This window comes from Myodes glareolus, chromosome 7 (assembly GCF_982192425.1).
Source record: "Myodes glareolus chromosome 7, mMyoGla1.1, whole genome shotgun sequence".
In the NCBI taxonomy this organism is placed as follows: domain Eukaryota; kingdom Metazoa; phylum Chordata; class Mammalia; order Rodentia; family Cricetidae; genus Myodes; species Myodes glareolus.
This window is the reverse complement of record NC_142032.1, coordinates 21107540-21129645: the sequence shown is the minus strand read 5'-3', so window position 1 is coordinate 21129645 and position 22106 is coordinate 21107540. Positions and strand designations below refer to the sequence as shown.

The window sequence follows — 22106 nt, the reverse complement described above, 5'->3', positions numbered from 1 at the left end:
CCATTTTCAAAGGCAAGGAACTTTTTAGAATTATCTTACCCTGTCTTGGCAGGATAAGACAATCCTGTTTTTCTCCATTTACGGATACTCTGTAACTCTGTCAGTGGTCAAGGTATGGGCTTTTCTTTGCCCAAAGGCCAGTTCTGCCAAGAAGAAGACAAGTTCCAAGTGGAGTGTCTTTGGTGCTCAACATTCTCTCGGGAGTAGAGCGGTGTTGCCAGGAGTGAATTGTTAGCACGAAATTCTAGGTTAAATTAAAGGCCATTTTTCACAGCTCTTCGAAGAGGTTGAAGATTATACTATCTATATTAAATATAATCTCTATGTATCTAAAGAACCTGATTAGCCTAAATATAGATATGACAAACATATATGACTATTGATTTATAATTCTCGATATCTATCTAACTTGAAGACTAAGAGAATAAACAACTGTGCAATAAATGAGGACAATGACCTTCAAACGTAAACAATGTGTATCATTACATAAATAATATACAAGTATCTTAAGCAGAGGTAGAAATGTACACTGCAATATTATAAATATACATATATATATCAATACAATATATATGTCAATACATGACAAGTGTTTTAAACAGAGGTAGAAGCATACTCACATACAATGTTCAATATATTAATATATCAATATACAAGAGTCAATGCCAATATAATTTTCTAAAAACAATAACTCACAAATATCAATATATTATTATCCCATCACCAATTAATCCGTCTATAGATTATATATATAAACATCCACCTGAGGTGGTGCCAGGCTCTTCTGTGGAGAGCACCAGGCACCAGAAGGAACGTCCTAGTCAAAGCTTTGGCAAGTTCAGTTCAATTCACCCAAGAATGCCCCCATTTATTACCAGCCAAGTGCTACTGCTGTGTGGAGCAGAGGAACTCCCAGGGGCTGATATTTCCTGGTACTCCTTTGAATCACGTCTTCATTTTCTGAACAGGAACTTGAGACAGAACAGGCATCATGGGCCTTCTCCTACTGCCTCCAAGATAGGCAGATAGTTCTCTCAGGAGAAGCATCATTTCAGGGTCTGGGTTATACTTGGTGGTAGAATGGCTAGCCCTGGATTCAATCAAGAGAGAGAGAGAGAGAGAGAGAGAGAGAGAGAGAGAGAGAGAGAGAGAGAGAGAAACCAACAGAAGCAGCAGGTCACCATAGCCCACGTACATTGGGCCTGGGCTTCCAGCCTGAACCCTTTGACCCAGTCAGGCGACCATCAGTGGGGCACACAGGGAACAGTGTGGCTTTCTCTTCATTGCCATTTGCTTTTAAAGGAACAAGGTTGTCCCAGACAAGGAGAGGTGGGGTCTCTGAAGTTTTATCATTGAGTAGTTTGGACTCAATCTTTCCTTTTCTGCAGAGAGAGTCTGAGAATCGCTTCCTACTTCCTCTCCTAGCCGCTGAGAGAGCAAGGATGAAAGTCCACCCACGTCTGTTCAGCTCTGAAATGGCTTCCTTTAAGATGGTAAGGGTGCCCGGAGGGCCCTTCCTGAACTCTCTCCCTCTCTTTTCAGGGGTTGCTTTTGTACTGTGACCTAATAGAGTCGACATTCGAAAAGTTCAAGCTGCCGAGCAGGAAGGTGGATGCCCTCGACCACTTCCAGAAATGCTTCCTGATTTTGAAGCTACACCACTGGAGAGTGGGCAGTGGCAAGAGCAGCCAGCAGGAAGGAAAGGACTGGAAGGCCATCCGTGTAGATTTGGTCATGTGCCCCTATGACCGCCGGGCCTTCGCGCTGCTCGGATGGACTGGCTCCAGGGTAAGGACTGTCTGCTGTTAGCTGTCCTGGCCCCTAAGCCTCTAAACTGGGCTGTGATACTGACATATGGTCATGTGAGTCAGATTCCTTTTGAACAGTTATCCCCAAGGTGCCGCTCACCAAGCCAGCAGCAGTGGCCTTCCCTGGGGACAGGTTAGATTTATAAATTCTCCACCCCACTGTAGGCCACCACACCAGAAACTCCTGGCAGCTAAGCCCAGACACCTATGTTTGAAAATCCCATAGGTAACGAGGAGGTATCTTAGGGAAACCCAGGAAGCAGTATAGTGTGAGTGGCCCAGATGGATTCAGGCCTAGGGGCTCGGCCTGCTTCTGCCCAGCTGAGCGGTCTTGGACAAGCTTCCTAGCCCTACAGGACTGATGTGAATGGCACCCTCCAGGGCCAACAGAGCACAGCTTGCAGCAACCCAGGCCGCAGCCTCAAGTCTGCTGCAAACAAGGATGCAACTGCACCATGGTTCTGTAGCTTCTACCTACTATCTACATATCTTGTCTGAAGCACAAGACCATGCACGTGCCCGCTGTCTCCCAGGGCTGCTCTAAGAGACTGGCGAGGTTTTTAAAAAGAAAATTTGAGATTCAGGAGGATGAACCCTGCTCTATCCCTGGCTTCGCAGCTTTCAGGCAAGTAACAGTCCCTGGGCCTTCTTCAGTGCTGAGAGCAGCACTAACCCCGCAGGGCTCCGCTAAGGACTCAGACAGCGACTCCTCTTAAAGCTGGAGTCCAGCCGGGCATCCCAGCTTCTCCCTTAGAGGTAATGCTGGGCTCTTGTTAAGCATCCGCAGTCATGAAGCACAGCCGAGCATTCACAGAACAAGGAAACTGGCACTGAGCCGGGCACAGGATCAGGGTTCCTTAAACCCCAGGAGGCCACTGTCTGCCCCACAATAAGGCCATCCTGAGTATCTTATTTGGCCCTCACTGAAGCCACAGGATCCTGTTAGGACGTATGACACTCCTTAGTTCTCCCTTTTAACTCAGGGCAGCATCCCAGGTCACTGGTAGACCGTAGACCAGGAGGGCTTGCAGGCTCTGCCACACCTGGTCTTCCTTATTGCCTGCTGCTGCTACCACTCCGGATCCCCCATCTCAGGCGCTGGCCAGTCCACCTGGGACTTTTCTACAAAGGAAGAGAGTGGGTGTGGCTTGGTTCTACCCAAGGGAGAGAAGCAGGAAAGGGCACCAGTGAGTGACAGCTGATGTGAATCAGAGGGGCTCCCTCTTGTCTAGTACTTCTCAGAAATAATACATTATTTCCCCAGCATGATGCACCTCCACCCCCAGCAAATCCCTGGTCTCAGGACTGGACTCCTCTCTTAGTCAGGGTTACTATTTCTGTGATGAAACACCGGGACCAAAGAAACTTAGGGAGGAAAGGGTTTTTTCAGTGTCCATATCCATATCATAGTTCATCAACAAAGGAAGTCAGAACAGGAACTCAAGCAGGGCAGGGACCTGGAGGCAGGAGCTGGTGCGGAGGCCAAAGAGGGGTGCCGCTTACCGACTTGCCCCCCATGGCATGTTCAAACTGCTTTCTTATAGAGCCCAGGACCAACAGCCCCGGGAATAGCACCACACACAACGGGCTGGACCCGCCCCCATCAGTCTCTAATTTAGAAAATGCCCTACGGCTGGATCTTATGGAGGCGTTTTCTCAGTTGAGGTCCCCTCCTTTCAGATGACTCTAGCTGTGTCGAGTTGACATCAAACTGTCCAGCACAACTCTCTTGAGCCATTCGGTTTTTATCACTCTCTTCAAGCCCTTGTTCAGTGACGCCCACCATGGCAGTCCTGCTCAGTAAGTCCACAGCACCGGCTTCCTATCAGCCAGCAGTCTGTTGTTATAAATTGTCTGTGTCCCCTTCTAGACTCTCAGCTCCCCGAGAAACTGGCAGGAACTGGCACTCTGCAGGCATTTGTTTAGTGAACTGTATCTCTCTTTGCACGCACAGAAATGCTCTGAAGGCCTTGGCTGAGGAGTTCAGGAATACATTTGTCTCTCCCAAACCACACAAGGCTGGGGGCTGGGAGCTGGGAGCAACCCTTTATTGACCCCGTTTAGCCTCTCCAGATGCTGGCAAACCGGCGAGAGCTATGGGCAACCGCTGCCCACACAAGAGCTAGGGGGTGGCAGTGAGCTAAGTAGGACCTGGAACTTCCCTAATCTGTGCCAGCGAATCTGTTCCTGGCAATTGATCTTCAAGGCTGGCTGCATCTGCACCAGCTATAAGGGGGTTCCTGGTCTCACCCAGCCGCAGCTTTCCAGCGAAGAGGAAATCATTTCTCGCCACTAGAGGGCGCGCCTGTCCCAGGTGTTCTCACTAATGCCAAGGGAAAAGACGGTTTTCCAGATCTGGGTTTCTCTCGGGAAGCCAGCAGCAGTGCGTGTGATCCACTGTCCTCGTTTCTAAGGTTTGCTTACCACCCTTCCAAGTCTTCAGATTTTCAGATTGTGCTCCTGATCATAAGAGATGTCACCCTGGAGCACGAGGCTCTTCACAGGATCTCAGCATGGGAGGACATCAAAGAGGGAGGGGCCTTCACGAGCACTCCCTCCATTCTGGGACAAAGCAAGACTCAGAAAGGCTGGGTAGTGTACCAAAGAACGCAGGGATAGGCCCAAAATCTGGGCCGAGATCTTGCCATTCCTCACCTTCTTTTATAGTGATGGTATTTAAAGCTGAAAATGACTTAGGCATTTACTCCGGACCAGGTATTTCTCCATAAGCAGTGCTCGTACTGTTCATTTTATCCAGGCAACAGATATTCACACGCCTTCTGCTGCCTGCTGGACACCGCCTGACAAGGGACCAAGCCAATAAGTTTCCGGTTCAAACCAAGTTTCTGTTCTAGGACAGGATCCCAGAGCTCAGTCACCCAGGGGAAGAAAATCACACAAGAAAATATGCCAGAAGGTGGCAGTTTCAAACACCTGAGGGTGCAGGATGGCTCTAAACACCACATGCGGATGGTAATTTATATTAATTCACCTTGCAGCAGTTTGAGAGAGACTTGCGGCGTTATGCCACCCATGAGCGGAAGATGATGCTGGACAACCATGCTCTGTATGACAAGACCAAGGTAGTGTTTCCTTCCTGAGGTGGGCTACTGACACTTACCCCCAAACCCTTCCCTTGAACTGGTTTTTAAAACAATTTTTACTGCATTTCTTTATTTATTTTATAGTGGGAGAAACGGGGGTACATATGCCTTGGTCTGCATGAGGAAGTGGGAGGAGCTGATTCTGTCCTATCAGAACTAGGTATTGAACTCGGGTTCTCATGATTGGCAGAAAGCCCCTTTTCCTACTGGCCTCTCTTACTCCGACCTCACTCCGACCCAAACTGATTTTAGTATCCAGATTTGCTTCTCTTCACTACACACGTTCCGTTCTCTGCAGAACACAGTTGAAAGGAGTGGGACCAGATCTACTCAGACAGCAGTGCCCACCTGACCCAGGATGCAACTCTGGGGCTTCAGGGCCAACTAATGAGCTGATGAGATTCCAGGGCTAGCACAGAGGTGGCCAGAATAGGGTTGCGATATTCCTGGTGTTTGCAGACATTTACTCCCAAGAAAATCAAGACTCGCTACAAGTCCTAAGTGTGGCAGGAATACCAATGCAGTCACGTTCTGAGTGGGCCAATAAGGAGCATCTCCTGCAATAGATTAACATGGTGCCCAGAGATGGATGGGAAGCCATCAGACCTCAGTCACTGATCATCGGGAACTCGCTTGATGGTGGCGCCTTGTTCAATCATGCCTCACAACAGTGACAAGTTACCATGCAGTTGATGAAGAATTAATAAGTCTACTGTCAAATCCATGAGCCAAAAACTCTAATGTTCTTGTAGTGGTCAAAGGCACCAAGTTAGGCTTGGAGGGGAAAGAGGCATGAGATCACTAGAAGAATCTGATCTCCGGCCAGGTGCACACCTTTAATCCCAGCACTTGGGAGGCAGAGTCAGGAGGATCTCTGTGAGTTCGAGACCAGCCTGGTCTACAGAGCAAGTTCCAGAACAGCCAGGGATACACAGAGGAACCCTGCCTTGAAAAACAATTGATCTCCTTGTTCCCTCAGGGTTCATCATAGTTTAAATGAAACTGACAATGAAAATACCTTAAGTAAAAGAAAAGGAGCTTGGGCAAATACTGCTGTCTCTGGGGCAACACTGCCTTCAGGTACAGCTGTATTCAGGTGCTCAGGTGGGCTCTCCAGGGTTGTTCTCATTGTCAGGCAAGGTTTTCCCATGAGTCCCATTGATCAAGCTATTCTGTCAGGGAAGATATTTTTTCTAGTTTTTGCATGGATTCTAACTGCTCATTGACCAGGCTTGGGTCATGTGCTCATCTATTAGTCCATTGCCATGGTACCCATTGGCCAGACTTGGGCCGTGTGCTTCTCCCTAGAGATGGGAGCAGCCCCACATCCTCGTGGATGGAGGGGCAATTACAGAGATTCAAGGTGCTTCTCACGGAGGAGGAGGAAGCAGTAGGTCCTGGCAGAATAGCCTCAAACACAGAGCACACAGGGGGATGCAGAGTCATAGAGTTCAGTTCAGAGAGGCTTGCAAGTGACCATGTAATAAATAATTCAACAGGGGTCAGTTTTCGGCCCAGGACTGTGCTGTGTATTAGAAGGGACTTGGAGGAAAAAGTGCTTGGCCTGAAATAGATCAAGGGGAAGAAGCTGATGGGTGGAGGCTATGGGCAGGTTCAGGAGGCTGGAGAGGACACAGCACGTACAGCAGCCTGCCCTGACCAGCGGTTTGTCCCTCTGCTGCACATAGGGTAGTCGAGAACTCCAAATAGACTGATAGCAAGACTTCATTGGGCTGGAGTGTGACTCATGTTTCAGGCTATTTTATTGGGGGAAAAAGAAAAGAAAAGCTCCATCAAATGGTTCCAAAGAACAATTCTGGTTAAAAATAAGGATCTAGGCCGGAACAATGGCTCAGTGATTAAGAGCACTGGCTGCTCTTACAGAGGGTTGGATTTGATTCACCCACATGGTGGCTCCAATGCCCTTTTCTGGCAGGCACCAAGCATGAATGTGATATACAGACATATGCGTGGGCAAAACACCCATATATTTAAACACTTTAAAACTAGAAGAGACCAGTAGGGCTGGAGGGATGGCTCCATTGGTAAAGCACCTGCTGTGTCAGCATGAGGACCTGAGTTCAGATCCTTAGCATCACATAAAAGCCAGGAGTGGTGGACATATCCGTAACTCTAGCCATTGGTGAGGCCAAGACAAACAGATTCCTGGAGCTGGTCAGTCCAGTCAAGTATAAGCTACTGACGCAGTGAGAAACCCTGTCTTTTTTTTTTTAAAGGAAAGTTAGAGGAGGACATCATCTAATGTTGGCTTCTGCCCTCCACATGGAACACACAAATGCACATGCATCTCCACACATATGTGTACACATATAAACATGCACTCACACACACAAAGAAGAATTAGGGAGCTATCCATGTGTCATTGCTGACTGGGGAAGACTGTCACAATTTTGCCTTGATTCACACATGCCATTTTCCTGGATGGGAAAGTGTCGAAAGTACAGGAAGCAGTAACTAGGGCTTTTGTTATTTGTTTGTTTGTTTGGGTTAAGGTCTCACTCTGCAGCCCAGGCTCCTGCCTCTGCATCCCAAGTGCTGGAGTTCCAGATGTGGTTCGCAACACCCTGGCTTCCTCTGATCTTTCATATTCAGGAGCAGGGAGGGATGCTTCAGCTGTCATGCATTCTAAGGAGGTGGTCCAGTGTGACTGCACTGAGATGCTGAGGGAAAACTACTGTGTGTGTTTCTCCTTATGCTTCCAGAGAGTGTTTCTTGAAGCAGACAGTGAAGAAGAGATCTTTGCCCACTTGGGATTGGATTACATTGAACCATGGGAAAGAAATGCCTAAGAATGATCTGCTGACTTTCTTCTCTTCAGGTTAGACAAGCCGGGTCGTGTGCTAGCTTAGGAAAGTCTGGGATTCTTTAGGCCTCAGGCAACGCAGACAGCAAATGGATCATATGGAAACTATGCGTAGAGAATATTCTAGAGCAACTTTAGAGGCTTGACAAGCTGGGATGTGGCCGTGGGTCATTTTCAGGCTGTCTGTCCCACTGCTGTATAGAACTCGTGGTCCATTCTTTCAATAAAAACAATATTGTCATTGGCGCTTTATCCAGAGAAGTGCATCAAAGCCCACCTAACCCCTGTGTGTCTGGATCTCTGAATATCAACAATAAAAACAGAAACAAAAGGCTAAAGTTTTCTTTGCTCAGTTATATTATATTTGTAAACACAAATGGAACCATGGAAGCAAAAGCTTGTGGCTGGTTTTGAAGGGACACACAGGTGTAATAAGTGCATCTGAGGTTCCCAAAAGGACTCTGGGTCCCTTCTGAAGTGCCGTGAGGCAGGGTGCTGACTCCTAGTTGTCTCGGCTCTGCTCTGAGCTGGTTCCTTCCCTGACCAGCACTGAACTGTATCAGGATGGGTTCTCACTGCTCTCTCTTGGTCACAAATGCACTTCCTAAACCACAGCAGGAAAGTCTTCCTTTTCCACCTGGATCTCTCAGAGAGACAGTGGGGTTTCTTCATCTCGGGGCACCCAAGGCAAGGAAGCAAGCTCCAGAACATTCCTCACCAGATCCATCCTTCCCTCCTGCTTCCTCCAGGAGGGACAGGCAAAACAGATCCTATAATCTGAAGAGTCCTAAAGGCCACCGATTGTAGCTATGTCATTGTCATTGTCCTCAGCCTGCTATAGAGCTGGAGACAAACTGATGAGTGTCAGCCTGTTTCTAGGGGATGGGTGATGTCACATGAAGAAGAGAGGTCCCTGGCCACAATCTCGTATGTCATAGGGGAATGGCGGGAAACTGGTGTCACAGCTTCCTGTGCTTTTCCCACAGAGGGTTAATCAGCATTACCCAGATGTCCATTCTCCATGGTCTTGGATGCCACCAAAGCTTTGGCCCCCACCTCGCACTCCGCGGATAACGCTAGAAAGGCAAACATCAGCTTTGCCGTTTTTTGAGGCCTGGTCAAAAGAACAGAATCCCTTTGGCCTTGGTTGGCAACATGGCAATCTGATCTGTCTCAAAAGATTAGAATGTTTCATACTATTGCTCCTCCCTTAGGAGATAATCCATTTGGACCTGTCAAACACTTGGCCAAGAGACCACCCCTTGTAAGACTGTTTTAACTAAAGTCTTGCTAAGGAGACAGGAGGAATAATTGTCCCCGTGAGGAGACAGTGTCCGTGTTCCTCCCAGAAATGCCCCTTCTGTGGAGTTGCTTGAAGAGCCGTCATCACGGGACTTTGTTACACCTGCCTGCTCCGTGGAATTACTCAGAAAAGCCTGACTTTTCCTTCGCAGCAGCCTAGCTGGGAACCAGCACAAGGCCTGACTGCTACTCCTAACCTAGATCCTTTCAATGTGTCAGTTGGTGAAGGAAGAGAAAGGGAAAAAAAGGAAACAAGAGTATGGTGCTGTTTGAGTTCCCAGCATGGAGGCCCCTCACTGCCTGCTAGAGGCATCCTGTTTCAAGGTAGGGAGGGGCTATAGAGAAAGGTCGGGAGCCCCAAGTGCCAGAAGAAGCACGCTTAGGCTCTGACCAGCCTCAGAAGGAAAGAGGCAGAAGAAAGAAAAAGGGGAAGTTGTACTCTTAACATGGGGAAAAGAACCACAGATGCCTTGTAGGTTCGTCAAATGGCCGTTTATTTTTCACCAGATTACAAAATAAGTGTTTGTACCAAAAGAAATTCTGACTCTTGCAATTTTAGTGAAAACAATTTGAAATAAAGATTCTAAGCAATTGATTGTAAGTAGAATTAAAGTATCTGAAACACAGCCATACCTTACTTTACCAAGTACAAAGCCCACTGATAAGTGTATTTCAAACAGGCGTCTTCGATGCTCTCTGAGGTCACTTTTATCAGCACAGAATTGAGGCTCTAGGTGGCCAACATCACAGGCTGGAGCTGACATCCATATATGTCAAAGCTATAAGGCCTAGTCTGATCGGGTTCTCAGGGATTCCAAGGTCTTTCTCCACCGTGCAAGAGAAGTGAATGCATGGCATCCGTGGGCTACATGAGTTTATCTAAGGAGCTGGGCCCATGAAACACATTTTTTTAATTTTAGAGGGGCTTTGAAAGGTGGTTGTTAGTGGGTGGTGGTCATTGTGTTTATAGAACTATTCCGCATTCAAGAAATAGGATCATTTCTGAACATCCAGAGGCCCCATATGAGAAAAGATGGCTCCCTAAGACATCAGGGTGGCTCATGGGGATTGGGATTGCTCCCAGAGATGCTCTGAGACCTCATCTCTCCCACTGTGAAACATGACCTGTCCAAGGCAGTGGCTATGCACCAGAAGGAGCTGTGACCAGACCACCTGGAAGCCATCTGGGGAAGTAATGGCAAAGGTCTGGCCCAAGCTGGTAAAGTTGCCGCTAGATTTCCCTTGAATGGCAGGATGTAGATCTACTAACCCATCCCTTTGTTCCTGTGTTCATCTTTGTCCTCTTTATCTCTCTTCCTCACAAATATCTTTTCTTTATGATACTTCAAAACAAAATGCTTCATTGCAAAGAAAGTCACTTAACCATGAATACCAATTTTACATTAGTTACTTCTCATTGTTAGGATTAGATACCTGATAAAAGTGATTTAAGGGTGGAAAGGTTTGTTTTGGCTCACAGTTTGAAGGTACACAGTCCACCACAGCTGGGAAGGCAAGGTGGCCAGAGCATGTGGCAGCTGATCACACATTTTATCGGTAGTCAGGAAGCAGAGGGTTATGAACTCAACTTGAAATCTTTTATATTCAGTCCAGAAGCCCAAACCAAGGAATGGTGCTTCTCATATTCACACAGATCTTCTTGCTGTTAACCCTTTCTAGAGGTGTGTTTCCATGGCAACTCTAAGTGCCACCAGTTGACTGTGAAGATTAACCACCAAAGACATCAGCATCCTGGAGGTTAATGTGTAATGTGTAGCGCAGGTTTCTGTACTGGGAATTTGAGAGTTGGTTGACATACGAGGGCAAATGATGTTCAGAGTTCAGTGTGCAGCCTGCTAGTGAAACTGGAGTTACTTTTAGATGTACTTCCTTCTCAACTTTGGGACTATGGGTGACAAATTCTGCAGAGCGGTCGCTTGACTTGATCAGACAGTTGGGATGGGAAGAGGTGGGAAGGGCGGTATGAGGAGGGGAAATGAATGTTTCTAGTGTCTATTAGGTAGAAAATGCTTCCCTTCTTTCCTTTTGCAATTTTTCCGATGCCTAAATAAAGCACAGAATATTCTCCCCTCTTTTATAAGACCCAAAACAGGCTTGGGGAATGTAGGTGACTTCGTCCAAATTCTCACAGCTGCTGGGGGGCAGGTCTGACTCAGCAGCCCATGTCCCCTTCTCTGCTGTGTGACATGATCTAGCCACATGCTTCCCTGTGTTGGGCATGTGTGGCTCCATGTGAGTTTTGCCCTGAGATATTCAGAGAAAGAACTGGCTTCTTTCACAAGTCTTCCACAAATTTCACTCGTGTCCTAACCTGTACCAAGCCGACCTTGGCCAATGCACCCAGAAAAATCCAACTCCCATAGCTTCATTTATTTACTTTTTTAAAGCTAAGAGATGGAGCGGGCAGAGGTGAAGGCAGGACACTCAGAAACCAGGTCCATTTCCCAAAAATAAACTTCTCTGGATTAAGAAACTGGACGAAGGGGACTCATCTGAATGCACAGCAAGTCACCTGGGTTGTACTGATGATTAAAACTGCAAGGCCTGAAGTTGACTGAACCTTATTGCAGCATCCCCTAATGAGGAAAAGCAACCCAGGTACACCCCAGACCTACAAATGAAATTTATGTGGAATGAGAGGCAGCTGGTCCTCACCGACACAATTCCTAAGCACAGATCCCTGGGGTTTTCAGCCCTGTTTCAGTTCCGGGTCAGCTCCCTGATGAAGCTATATCATTCTAGGCTCAGTCTGGGCACAAGCCACCACAGTCCTCTCCTTCTTTCTATTTCTTCGGGACGACGGTAAGTGTCAGGCAAGGGCTCCTCACTTCCAGAGACTGTCTTCACATATATGTGGCCTTCCTGGGCACCTCGTGGGTCCATCTCATGTGTGGGTGACCGCCTAGGATTCTTGAGAACGTAAACAGATATTTTAAAGAATATAGCAGAGACTTCAGCTTCTGGCCAAGATGGACTCAAACAACCATATTGACCCTTCCAATGGAAACATCCAAAAATCAGACCAAACATTTGAAACAATGGTTTTTAAGATATGGGAATCAGGAGAATAAAGACATTAGCGCTCGAGGGGCAGGAAATGAGTGACGTCTACAGTCTCCCGAGCTTACTGCCTTTAAAAGTTTTTGTTTTCTGCCACACAACTTTCTCTAAACATTTTGAACACAGGGTCTCAATCTTTTAACTTTTAATCAAGTCTTTATATTCATAAAGTGTGGTTCTGGAGATTTTTATAAAGTTGGGTATTGCTTTTCTAGTCAAGCTGACTCTGCCTTGTAACTGAAGCTGTTTAGGTCATTGACATCTAATGTGATCATTGATATAGTTGGGTTCAAACCTACTATCCTGTTTTTCTTTTTCATTTTCTCTACATGCTCATTTTTAAAAAAGATTCATTTATTTACTATGTATAATGTTCTGCCTGCATGTATACCTGCACACCAGAAGAGGGCACCAGATTTCATTATAGAGGCTGTGAGCCATTGTGTGGTTGCTGGGAATTGAACTCAGGACCTCTGGACGAGCAGCCAGTGCTCTTGACCTCTGAGTCACTTTTTAATTAGTTTTCGCATGTTTTATTCCCTATAAACTTTAGAATCTTAGTAAGTTTATTGAGAAATGTGTTTGGATTATATGTCACAATTACATTTATTTAACTTTTTAAAATTAAATTAATTTTCTATGTGTATGAATGTTTTGCCTAAATGCACATGACTGGCATCTGAGGAGGTCAGAAGAGTGGAGATGCCCTAGAATTAGTATAGACCATTGTGAGCTGCTTGCTGTATGGGAACGGAACCCAGGTCTTCTGAAAAAGCAGTAAGTACTTTTAACTTCTCTCTAGCTCCATAATTGCATTGATTATACAGATACTAAAAGTGCCATAAATTTGACATCTTTATGTTGTTGAGTCTTCCTTTCCAGAACCATAGTATGTAACCATCATAATTTAGCTGTTGTTGAATGTTTTTATTGAAGTTTTTCATAATAGGATTAGACATTTTATCAGATTTGATTTTAACATTCTATGTATTTTATTACCACTGTAAAATAGGATTTATAAAATTCCTTTTCTAACTTGTAGCTATTGATATTTTAAAAATGCACATTACGTGTGTGTGTGTGTGTGTGTGTGTGTGTGTGTGTGTGTGTTTTCAGTGCTCAGGGAGTGCTCTGCCTCCAAGCTAAACCCTGTGTATTGTTTTACATGGAATAAATTCACTCAACTATTTTGCTAATTACAATAACTTATCTATAGATTACTGACTTTTTCCTATGTTGACAGGCATATATAATCTGCAAAGCATGATAATTTTACTTCTTCCTTTTCAATGTCATGTTTGTTCTTCCTTATCCCATTGTGTTGGTTAGGACCTAAAGTTCAGTGCTGAGTACAAGTGATGAACATTTCTGATGTATTTCTGATCTTAAAGACATATTCCCTTAGGTATCCCTGTACATGTTAGGTTTGCATTCTATGTCACCTTTGAAAGTCCATATCAAGGGCTGGGAAGAAATGGTGTCTGATGTGCAAGGGTAAGGGTTTGAATCCCCAGAATCCTGTAAAACCCAGATATACAGTGCAAGTGTCTGAATCCCAGCACTCTTATGGGAAGATGTGGGGCAGAGACGAGAGACCCCTGAAAGTGTGTGGATCAGCATCCACAGAGGAGACCAGCAAAACAGCTCTTCTTAAACAAAAATGTAAGGTAAGGACTGGCATCTGAAATGTCCTCTGACCTCCAAACACATTCCGTGGTACACATAAAAACACACACATGCACACATGCACACATTGAACACACACAAACACACACACAAAGAGCTCTTAACACAAGTGAGTTACCTTTTTTAAAACCCTCTTTTCCTATTAACGTGGCCATACATCTGTTTCTTTTGTCCATTAAATAATTATATTGAGCTGATTTTCTTTTTTGCTCTTCTTGTTTTAATTTTCAGTGCTGGGCCTAGAACCCAGTGACTTCAATGTGCTAGGTCAGTATTTTACCACGTAGCTACAGTCCACGCCCTGGTTTTCTAATGTTAAAGTCAGCTTTGAATTCCCGTCTGGTCAGGAAGGACACACTACTCCCCTCCTCTGTGCTTTCACAGTTTAGTCTCCTCCTTCCCAAGGGCCCCACATGGCACCTTTGCGCAGTCTAAGCTTAAAAATCCTTAGCTTGCTACAAGTCAGACTGTCAGTCACATGGGGGGATTAGAATAAAAGGTTCTTACCTCAGAGACTTTGGGATTGTCGTAGAGTTCTGAAATTTCACATGGTCTCTCACTTTCCTAAAATGGTTAACAATAAATAAATAAATAAATAAATAGTGAAGGGCCATAGCTGTAACCGTTCAGATCACTGTGTTTTAAACCACAGTGTGCATTAGAACGGCCAGAGGTTTTCAGACAAAGCAAACACGCAGAGAAGAGTCAGCCATCCTCGAGCTACATGAGCAGACTATTCAAACACAGTGCAGGGCCGGCGTTGTGAAGAGTGGAGCAGGCAGAGAGGTGAAACAGGACGGCCGTGAGTGGATCACCGGGTTCTCCGCAGGCTGCTTTCCACATTAACGTCTGTCTAAAGTTATAGAACCCCCGGTGCATGCACAGTGCTTTCAGTTACTAGTTGCCAACTGGGATCTCAAGATGTTAATGGAAATTCCAGAAGCCAAACATTTTAAGCTTCCATTTTGAATAGGTTGACAAGACCTCGAGCCCCACTGCTTTGTACCGTACTCTTGCTTAGTGCATCCATGTTGTGTATGATGCCAAGTCTGTGATAGTTGACTGAGATGTCAATAAACTTTGTTCACAGTCATTGCTCTACTTTAAGTCATTCGATTTTATTATTAACTAAGAATCTTAATTCTTCAGTGAGATTAACCTATTGTTAGCCTATGTTTGTACATAGTGTACAATAGTACACCGTGTTCATCATGCTTCACGGTATCAAGTGCCTACTACATGGTCTTGAAATGTATCCTTTGTGAATGATGTTCAAGGGAGACTATATGCATAATAAAAATATGCGTTGAGTTGGGAGTACAGCTCAGCGGTGGAGTCCCTGCCTAGCATATGGGAAAGGTCCTGACTTGATCCCGACCATCATAAACAACCAAACAAGCCCCCAAGGTTTTTAGAATAATTTAACTGTTCTATCACCAGAAATTCTTTCATTTATTTTTTTGTTTGTTTTGTTTTGGGTTTGGTTGTCCCCCTGCATGTATGTCTATGTACCACATGCATTTTGGATCCCTTGAGACTGAAGTTGCAAGTGGTCATGAGCTACCATGTGGGTGCTGGGAATTGAATCCTGTTACTCTGGAAAAGAGCCATCCCTCCAGTCCCAGAAATTCCTGATTTAATTAACTTAGTGATTGATATATTTTAGCCTTCTATATCATTTTAAGAGCACCAAAATTAAGAAACTACTGCCTAAATAAATAATGCCACCATCACCCATAGTACTTGATATATATCCAGTTTACAACTTGCTACTCTGTCTCTACACATGTTACCGTGGTATGGACCACCTGTTATCTCATGCACCCTTACAGCTGTTCCCACCTCTTTAAATTGGCAGTGTTTACGCTTATGTGCTAGGTTTTATTATTGTTGTTTGTGGTGCTGGAGTTGGATCTCATAACCTGCACATTATAGGTGTGAGTACTGTATCAGGAGATGCACCCTAGCCTGGGAGGAGAGTTTCATGACACCTGCTACAGAGTTGAACTAACAAAGGCATAGAAAATGTTGAGTGACCTGTCCAGTCACATAAATCATACAGTTTAGAGGCAGGATTAGAACCCAGGCTTTCGATCGTTAGATTTTAATATCTACCAGTATGAAAACAACCATGATTGTTCATAAGTAGAGAGTGAAGTTAGAACCCAGAGGCTATTCCCACAGGTACATCATACTATGAAACCTTGTTGGATATGGATCTAGGTGACTATGCATGGTCCCCAGAGCAAACACGACACAGGAATGGCATGTCAGAGGTCCATGCACTTTCTCTTGTACATTATGCTTATTTAGACACAGGAATAGGCAAGCAATATAGTCTTAAGGTGCCCCTTCCATAGACATGTCAGCACATTTTGTCTCTTATTTTCCCTCACATTCTTACTATCCAATGATGAAGCTTGTGCCTTTCCTTCCTCGGTGTAGAAAACACTCCACTGTACAGACAGATGTTTGCAGGGTATCAGTCAGCTCCTCCCATTCCTATTTTCTGCCACCTCAAATGTCCTCTTACCACCAGAGATTTGTTCAAGTGACCAGAGAGGTGTGTGTAAATCAGCCCTGCCTGAATCTGCCTACAAAGGACATTTCAGCCCATAAACCTCTACTACCTTGTCCTCAGAAATAACATGGGTTCTGGGTTCTGACATGCTTAGCCCAGACAGAAGTCGTTTCACTGAGATACTGGTTCAAGCTCCACAGTCACACCCGAAGAAGCAGTGATCACCTCAAAGGGCTCATCGATGCTTCTTCTCCGCTGAATCAAGGTAAACAGCAAAGCCACCAGCAGGGCTGTGGCCAACAGGGATGGGATTCCAGCTGCTAGTCCGATGGAGGGACCACAGTCCTGGCACAGAGACAAAAAGCAGAGTCAGGGAGGCCCAGATTCTTCAAGAGTAGAGGCTGCATTCAGTGATTAAAAATAAACAAACAACAACAAAAACCATACATGGGTCCTGGATGCGTTGGAGAAATGAAATATTTCAAAAGGTATTTGTAATGTATATGACCGGTGAATTGCTTTCCTAGGATCTAATTTATATAGTTTGAATCTGTTTGGAATGGTAATCACCTACTAGAAAAATGGACAACTGATTTAAGCAGGAGTCCCAGGGAGTGGACGACAAACATCCTTGCAGAAGAAGAAAAGCTAAGGAACAGGTCAGAGCCACAGTTAGATGCCACGTTCTCCTTCAGGCTGAAAAGTCACTTCTGTTTTTTGTACTGTGCACGGCGGTTAATGTAGAGACTCCCAACTTGTGAAAGCACCGAGAACAAGCGTCTGTGGAGTGCTCAGTTGTGAATAGAATTTCGGTAGTTTGCCTCCTTCCTTAAGGCTCGAGAACTGTTTCAGAAGATTAGGGAGGAAAGGAAATCAAGGAAGACTAGGGCAAAACTGTCCTCTGCTCATGACAGGAGCATCCCACACATGAACTCACTGCAGCTGTGGATGTCTGCACACGATCAAGCCAGTCAACAGCCTAGCCTGGGTCAGGGAGAGGCGTGTGAGCTTCGACAGCTAGCTGAGGAGATACCGACAGTTGATGGCTTTCAGCAGAGGGTGAGCCAGTTTTCTTTAGAGGTTTGGTCCCTGGAAGATTGACCATGCTCTGGTGGATGGTCCCAAAACCATGTGTACAAGGGCAACACAACTTGGATTCAACAGATTATTTAAAATAAAAAAGACTTTTTTTTCCACTTTCAGGGTGGATTTAAGGGACTTTAAGGAGAGCTGGAGTTAAGAGTAGGAGGTAAATACAATTGAAATACATTGCATGTGTGCATGCAATTCTAAAAAATATTGTATTAAAAAGAATAACATATATAGAGAGAAAACAAGAACTCGATGCTGTTGGTATATCCATGCCACCTGATATGGTTTGGAAAACGTATTTGTGTTAAATGCATTAAGTAGTCTTCAAATGTCCACTTTGGTCTGAATGGTAACAGTCATGTTTGTAGCACCACAAGGCTTTGGGTTGCAGATTTTTTTCCTGAAAATACTAAAGACAATACATAAATATTCAACAAATATAACACGGGGTTCCATAGTAGAGGTGATCTTGTAATAGAGTAGAAACCCATATCACAACAGATAGACTGAAGGCTGTTTGAAGAATGACATTTCACACATGTCACTGGTGTTCACATCAAGACCTAGAATGCTCCGCAGCCCCTACACGTGACCATTATCCGGAAGCCTATCACTTAGATAGGTTTTATCTGGTTTCCAACATACAGATGCAAACACAGGTATGGACTCCTTTATGCCTGGTCACTCTTCTCCACGCTCTGTGAATTTGCCTGTGTATAAAATGTGTTTTAAAGTTTATTTATTTTATTTTATGTGTGTGTGCACCTCATGCATACAGGAGTCTGCAGAGGTCAGAAGAAGGTGTAAGATCCTCAAGAACTGGGTTACAGGCAGTTGTGGGCTGTTGTGTTGGCGCTGGGAACCTAACAGAGTTCTTATGTAAGCACTCTTAACTGCTGAGCCTTCTCTCTGGCCGCAGGGCCTGTGGCTTTACATTCTCTCTCTTGCTTTTGAGCAGGGGTGGTTATAGGAGTAATTATTGAGTCTAGTTCTGGGCTTGGTGACAGTTCACATGTCAAACTTTAATCCTCAAAATAAATGCAAGAGATGGGGAAAGCACTTGTACCCACACAGATGACAGAGCCGAGGCTTGGTCATTGAAGTGAACACTTACGTCGACTTTGGCGCTTGGGGCAACTGGAGAGGGAGTCTGTATGAAAAGAGAGTATGTGATGTAAGAAAACATAATCAGTAGAGCGAACGCCATGCAAAGCATCCCGCCAATGGTGAAGTCACCTTCCCCTAAATGATTAACAACAGCAACTACAGAGCTTGGTGAGTGCTTCCCAAGTAAGAAATAGAGCGAAATTAGGCTATGAGGAATACAAAGTCTAAAAGTCAATTTATGTCTTCACTCTCTACGTGGAGAATCTGCCATAACACGGTCTCCATCTCCTGTCCCTAGCCTTCATGCTGGGGCCAGCACACTTCAGTCCTCTTTCCCCACTAGGAGAAATAACAAGCATTGCAGTAAGACTTAGTTAGGAAGCCATGCCTGTTTTCAAACAGACAGTAGCCTCTGTGGATCATCCACAGGTCTGGGATGAGCCCACACTGAACCACACTTTCTGGTTCACATCTCCACTTGAGGAAGGAGGGGGTGCTGCACATCACCCCTGTCTGAGGTAGTTCAAGGGCATCTCTGGGAACAAAGCTTTATGCAAGCAACTGTGTACCCTGTGTTATGTGGTGTCATCCTGGGTCCTGAGGGCTCAGTGTGCTCGGGATTCCTAGCACCACAAACAGGAATAAAATGATCGCAGGCTAGGGGCTTACGCTGCCTGTAACGGGATACCCCTTCCTCTACCCAGCAGCTGCAGGGCCTCATCTCATCTCATCATCTAAAACAAGGTTAGCAGTGGCTGGGGAAGGAGGTGGCTCAGTGACTATGTTTTAGGACCAGAGATCAAATCCCCAGAACCCATGTAAGTGCCTGGTGGAAGTCATGATCTTCTTGTCATTTCAGGTTTGGAGGCAGGGATGGAATTCCTAAAGCCACAACTGTGCCAGTGAGTTCTGGGTTTGGCTGAGAGATCCTACATCCATGGATAAGGTGGAAGAGTCTCAGAGGATGATTCCTAGCATCAACTGTGGGCCCTCATACGCACATATATGTGCATGGACACACAGACATGCAAAACATGCATACACATGCATGCACAACACATATACATGCATGGAGGTGGAAAAAGAAAATAAGTAAAATTGGGACGAAAATTGGGACAGCAACAGCTGGTTCTGGAGGTGCTAGGGATCACATGAGCACCACAATCATGACCTTATGTTCACAGCCCTGGTCAGGTCTGTTTTTATTTAACCCTCTCAGGGATCTTGATGGCCACAAGAGTGTCTCCAGGCTTTCTACAGTTAGCATCTCTGAGAAAGTTAAAACAGACCTCAGAGAACTTAGACAACTCAGAACCAAGTTTTCAAGGATGAATCTAACCTGAGCTTGCACATTGGAAGTTCAGGACAGACCTCTTTCCTAGTGAGCTCCCATCAGGGAGTTGGCAGTGTTGCCTGTTGTTCCTTAGAAGGCTGTTTTCACACAAACATGACACCACACCCTCATGTCACTGGGGTCCTGCAGCTGTGTAAAGTACTGTCTTTCTGAGAATGGCGGGAAGAGTCGACCCCTGGTTCAGCTAAAGTATTCTGTCTTCAAAGTATAAAAATTTACTCAGGATGGTTAGAGGCAAAAACAAAAGCCTATCAGGTATAGTGGGCACTTGCCTTTAATCTCAGCTAGCACTTGGAAGACGGAGACAGAGGGAACTGGAATTCAAGGCTTTTCTGGACTATGGACAAAAGCTGGTTTCTAAATAATATTTTGTAAGGCAGTTAACAGCCAGGGTATAGAAGCATCTAGTGGAGCCTGGTGTGTGTGTGTGTGAGAGAGAGAGAGAGAGAGAGAAAGAGAGAGAGACAGAGACAGAGACACACAGAGAAAGAAAGAGAGACAGAGACAGAGAGAGGGACAGAGAGAGACAGAGAGACAGAGAGAAACAGAGAGAGACAGAGACAGAGACACACAGAGAAAGAAAGAGAGAGACACACACACAGAGACAGAAAGAGAGAGAGAGAAAGAGAGACACAGAGAGAGAGAGACAGAGAGAGAGAGAGAGAAGCTGACTTCTCTAGAGCCTAGAGGGAGGAAAGGGAGCTTGGGTGAGGCTTCCCTCTTCCCATCTCTCCTAGGCAGCATGGCTGCCTTCTTCCTGTTTCTCCTGATGGGATTTCTGCTCGCATGAGCACCTGCTAATTGCACAGCTAATGCTTGCAAAGCACCCATTGTGTGCTAGGCTGTCCAAGCCCTTTTCCCACATTAACTGACTCACACCTTGTAGCACCCAGTGAAGCAGGACCAACATGGCCTCTATTTTACAGGTGAGACGAACGAGGCACAGGGAAGAGAAGTGGCTTGTGTAAGGTAACACAGCCTTAGGTTATAGGTTGTAGCAAAGACCTTACCCACTGAACGTGCTCGTTCTTGTTTGGCCCAGTCACTCTCTTCCCAGACTCCACACTTAGGAAGTCATCTCAAATACAGATGCAGCCAGACATAGTGGCACATGCACTTGGGAGGTGAAAGTAGGGGCATCGCAGGTTCAAGGCCATTCAAAAAGGAAACTACAGACAAGTCTTATCTATAATGATGTTCATCACAGAGTTGCTCCTGTCTGGAACTTATTACATAAAACAAGTCACGTGATGAGGATAGTGTGACTATCCTCAGAGGTAGTTATAAAGACTGATGGAAAATATTTAAGGTACTAAATCAGATGTAGAGTAAGAACACACAGTGGGAAGAGCAAGTCAGACAGCAGAGGGCGCTGCCCGGGTGTTTTCTGTTGATGGGAATTTAGAATTTCATTTTCTTTCTCAAAATGTACATTTATACTTTTTTTAAAAAAAAGATAAAAATATTGTTATCAGGGCTAGAGAGATTGCTTAGTGGGTAGAGAAACTTGCTGCAAAGTCTCATGACCTGAGTTCAATCCCTGAAGCCACATGGTGGAAGGAGAGAACTGGCTCCCTTCAGCAAGTTGCCCCTACACATGCTATGGCACATGTATGCCCATACTACACACACACACACACACACACACACACACACACACACATACCATGGGGGGAGCGTTAATTTAAATTCGAACGAACGTTGCTCTCAGCACTACTCGATACAGACTGTGCACTACATCACAACATTCAGGGCAAGTGGGGCAAGTGGGACAAAGTTCTGGACCTTCCCCCCACCCCGCCCGTGAGTTCTACCTTGACCCTCTCTGTGAGTTCTACCTTGACTTGCCTGGAGTTGGGGATCTGATACTCTGCTTACCGTATTCGCTGGCAGCGTGAAGTTCAGCGAAAAGCTCTGCAAGAGAGAAAGAAACATGAAAACTCCCAGTAACAGTTAGCAACCTCCTGAACCTCTGCCTCAAAGCCTTAGCAACCCTGGCAAAGGTGAACCGAACCCAAAGATGGGCTCCTCTCAGTTCCCAGTGTCAGCCTAAGAATGTTGTCAGTACAGGAGCCTGTAGTGGACACCTGTGCCAACGGCAGTGGGCTTTCCTTCTCCCTCTCCCGCTCCCCAGCCAGGCTCATCAAAATGCTGGAAACTTTTTTTTTTCCCAGAATGCCTTTCAAAGGGAGAACTGAGAATTGAGAATTTTGGTAATATTTTCAGC

At 45.4% G+C, this 22106-nt stretch overlaps 2 protein-coding genes across 3 annotated transcripts in view; one reads left to right on the top strand and one right to left on the bottom strand.

Annotated features, from left to right (window-relative positions):
• The window catches only part of Dntt (DNA nucleotidylexotransferase), a 34253-nt gene extending 26228 nt beyond the window's left edge, over positions 1 to 8025 (top strand). Inside the window, exons 9-11 of one of the 2 annotated variants that reach the window (XM_087907580.1) lie at positions 1543 to 1788; positions 4811 to 4891; positions 7636 to 8025. In XM_087907580.1, the coding sequence (XP_087763706.1) occupies positions 1543 to 1788; positions 4811 to 4891; positions 7636 to 7722 (414 nt within the window). In that variant the 3' untranslated portion in view covers positions 7723 to 8025. Of the gene's footprint in view, positions 1 to 1542; positions 1789 to 4807; positions 4892 to 7635 lie in introns of both variants that reach the window. The other variant, XM_087907579.1, reaches the window with a different exon arrangement.
• Positions 8026 to 10615: 2590 nt separating this feature from the next.
• On the bottom strand, positions 10616 to 21829 carry Opalin (oligodendrocytic myelin paranodal and inner loop protein). The gene is made up of 5 exons (XM_048452862.3): positions 21758 to 21829; positions 18533 to 18568; positions 16552 to 16671; positions 14313 to 14369; positions 10616 to 11969 (listed from the first exon to the last, which is right to left on the bottom strand). Exons 1-5 carry the CDS (start codon positions 21812 to 21814, stop codon positions 11793 to 11795), a joined length of 447 nt encoding a protein of 148 aa, XP_048308819.2. The 5' UTR covers positions 21815 to 21829; the 3' UTR covers positions 10616 to 11792.
• Positions 21830 to 22106: the final 277 nt, after the last annotated feature.

Bases quoted from the DNA above. Each gene is read 5' to 3' on its own strand.
- Opalin (XM_048452862.3), bottom strand. From the start codon at position 21,814: ATGTTTCTTTCTCTCTTGCAGAGCTTTTCGCTGAACTTCACGCTGCCA. The intron at 18,569-21,757 runs GTAAGCAGAGTA...CTTTTCATACAG, and splicing joins TCACGCTGCCAGCGAATACG to ACTCCCTCTCCAGTTGCCCC. The intron at 11,970-14,312 runs GTAAGAACCTTT...TACGTTCTCAAG, and splicing joins ACAATCCCAAAGTCTCTGAG to AATCCTAGGCGGTCACCCAC.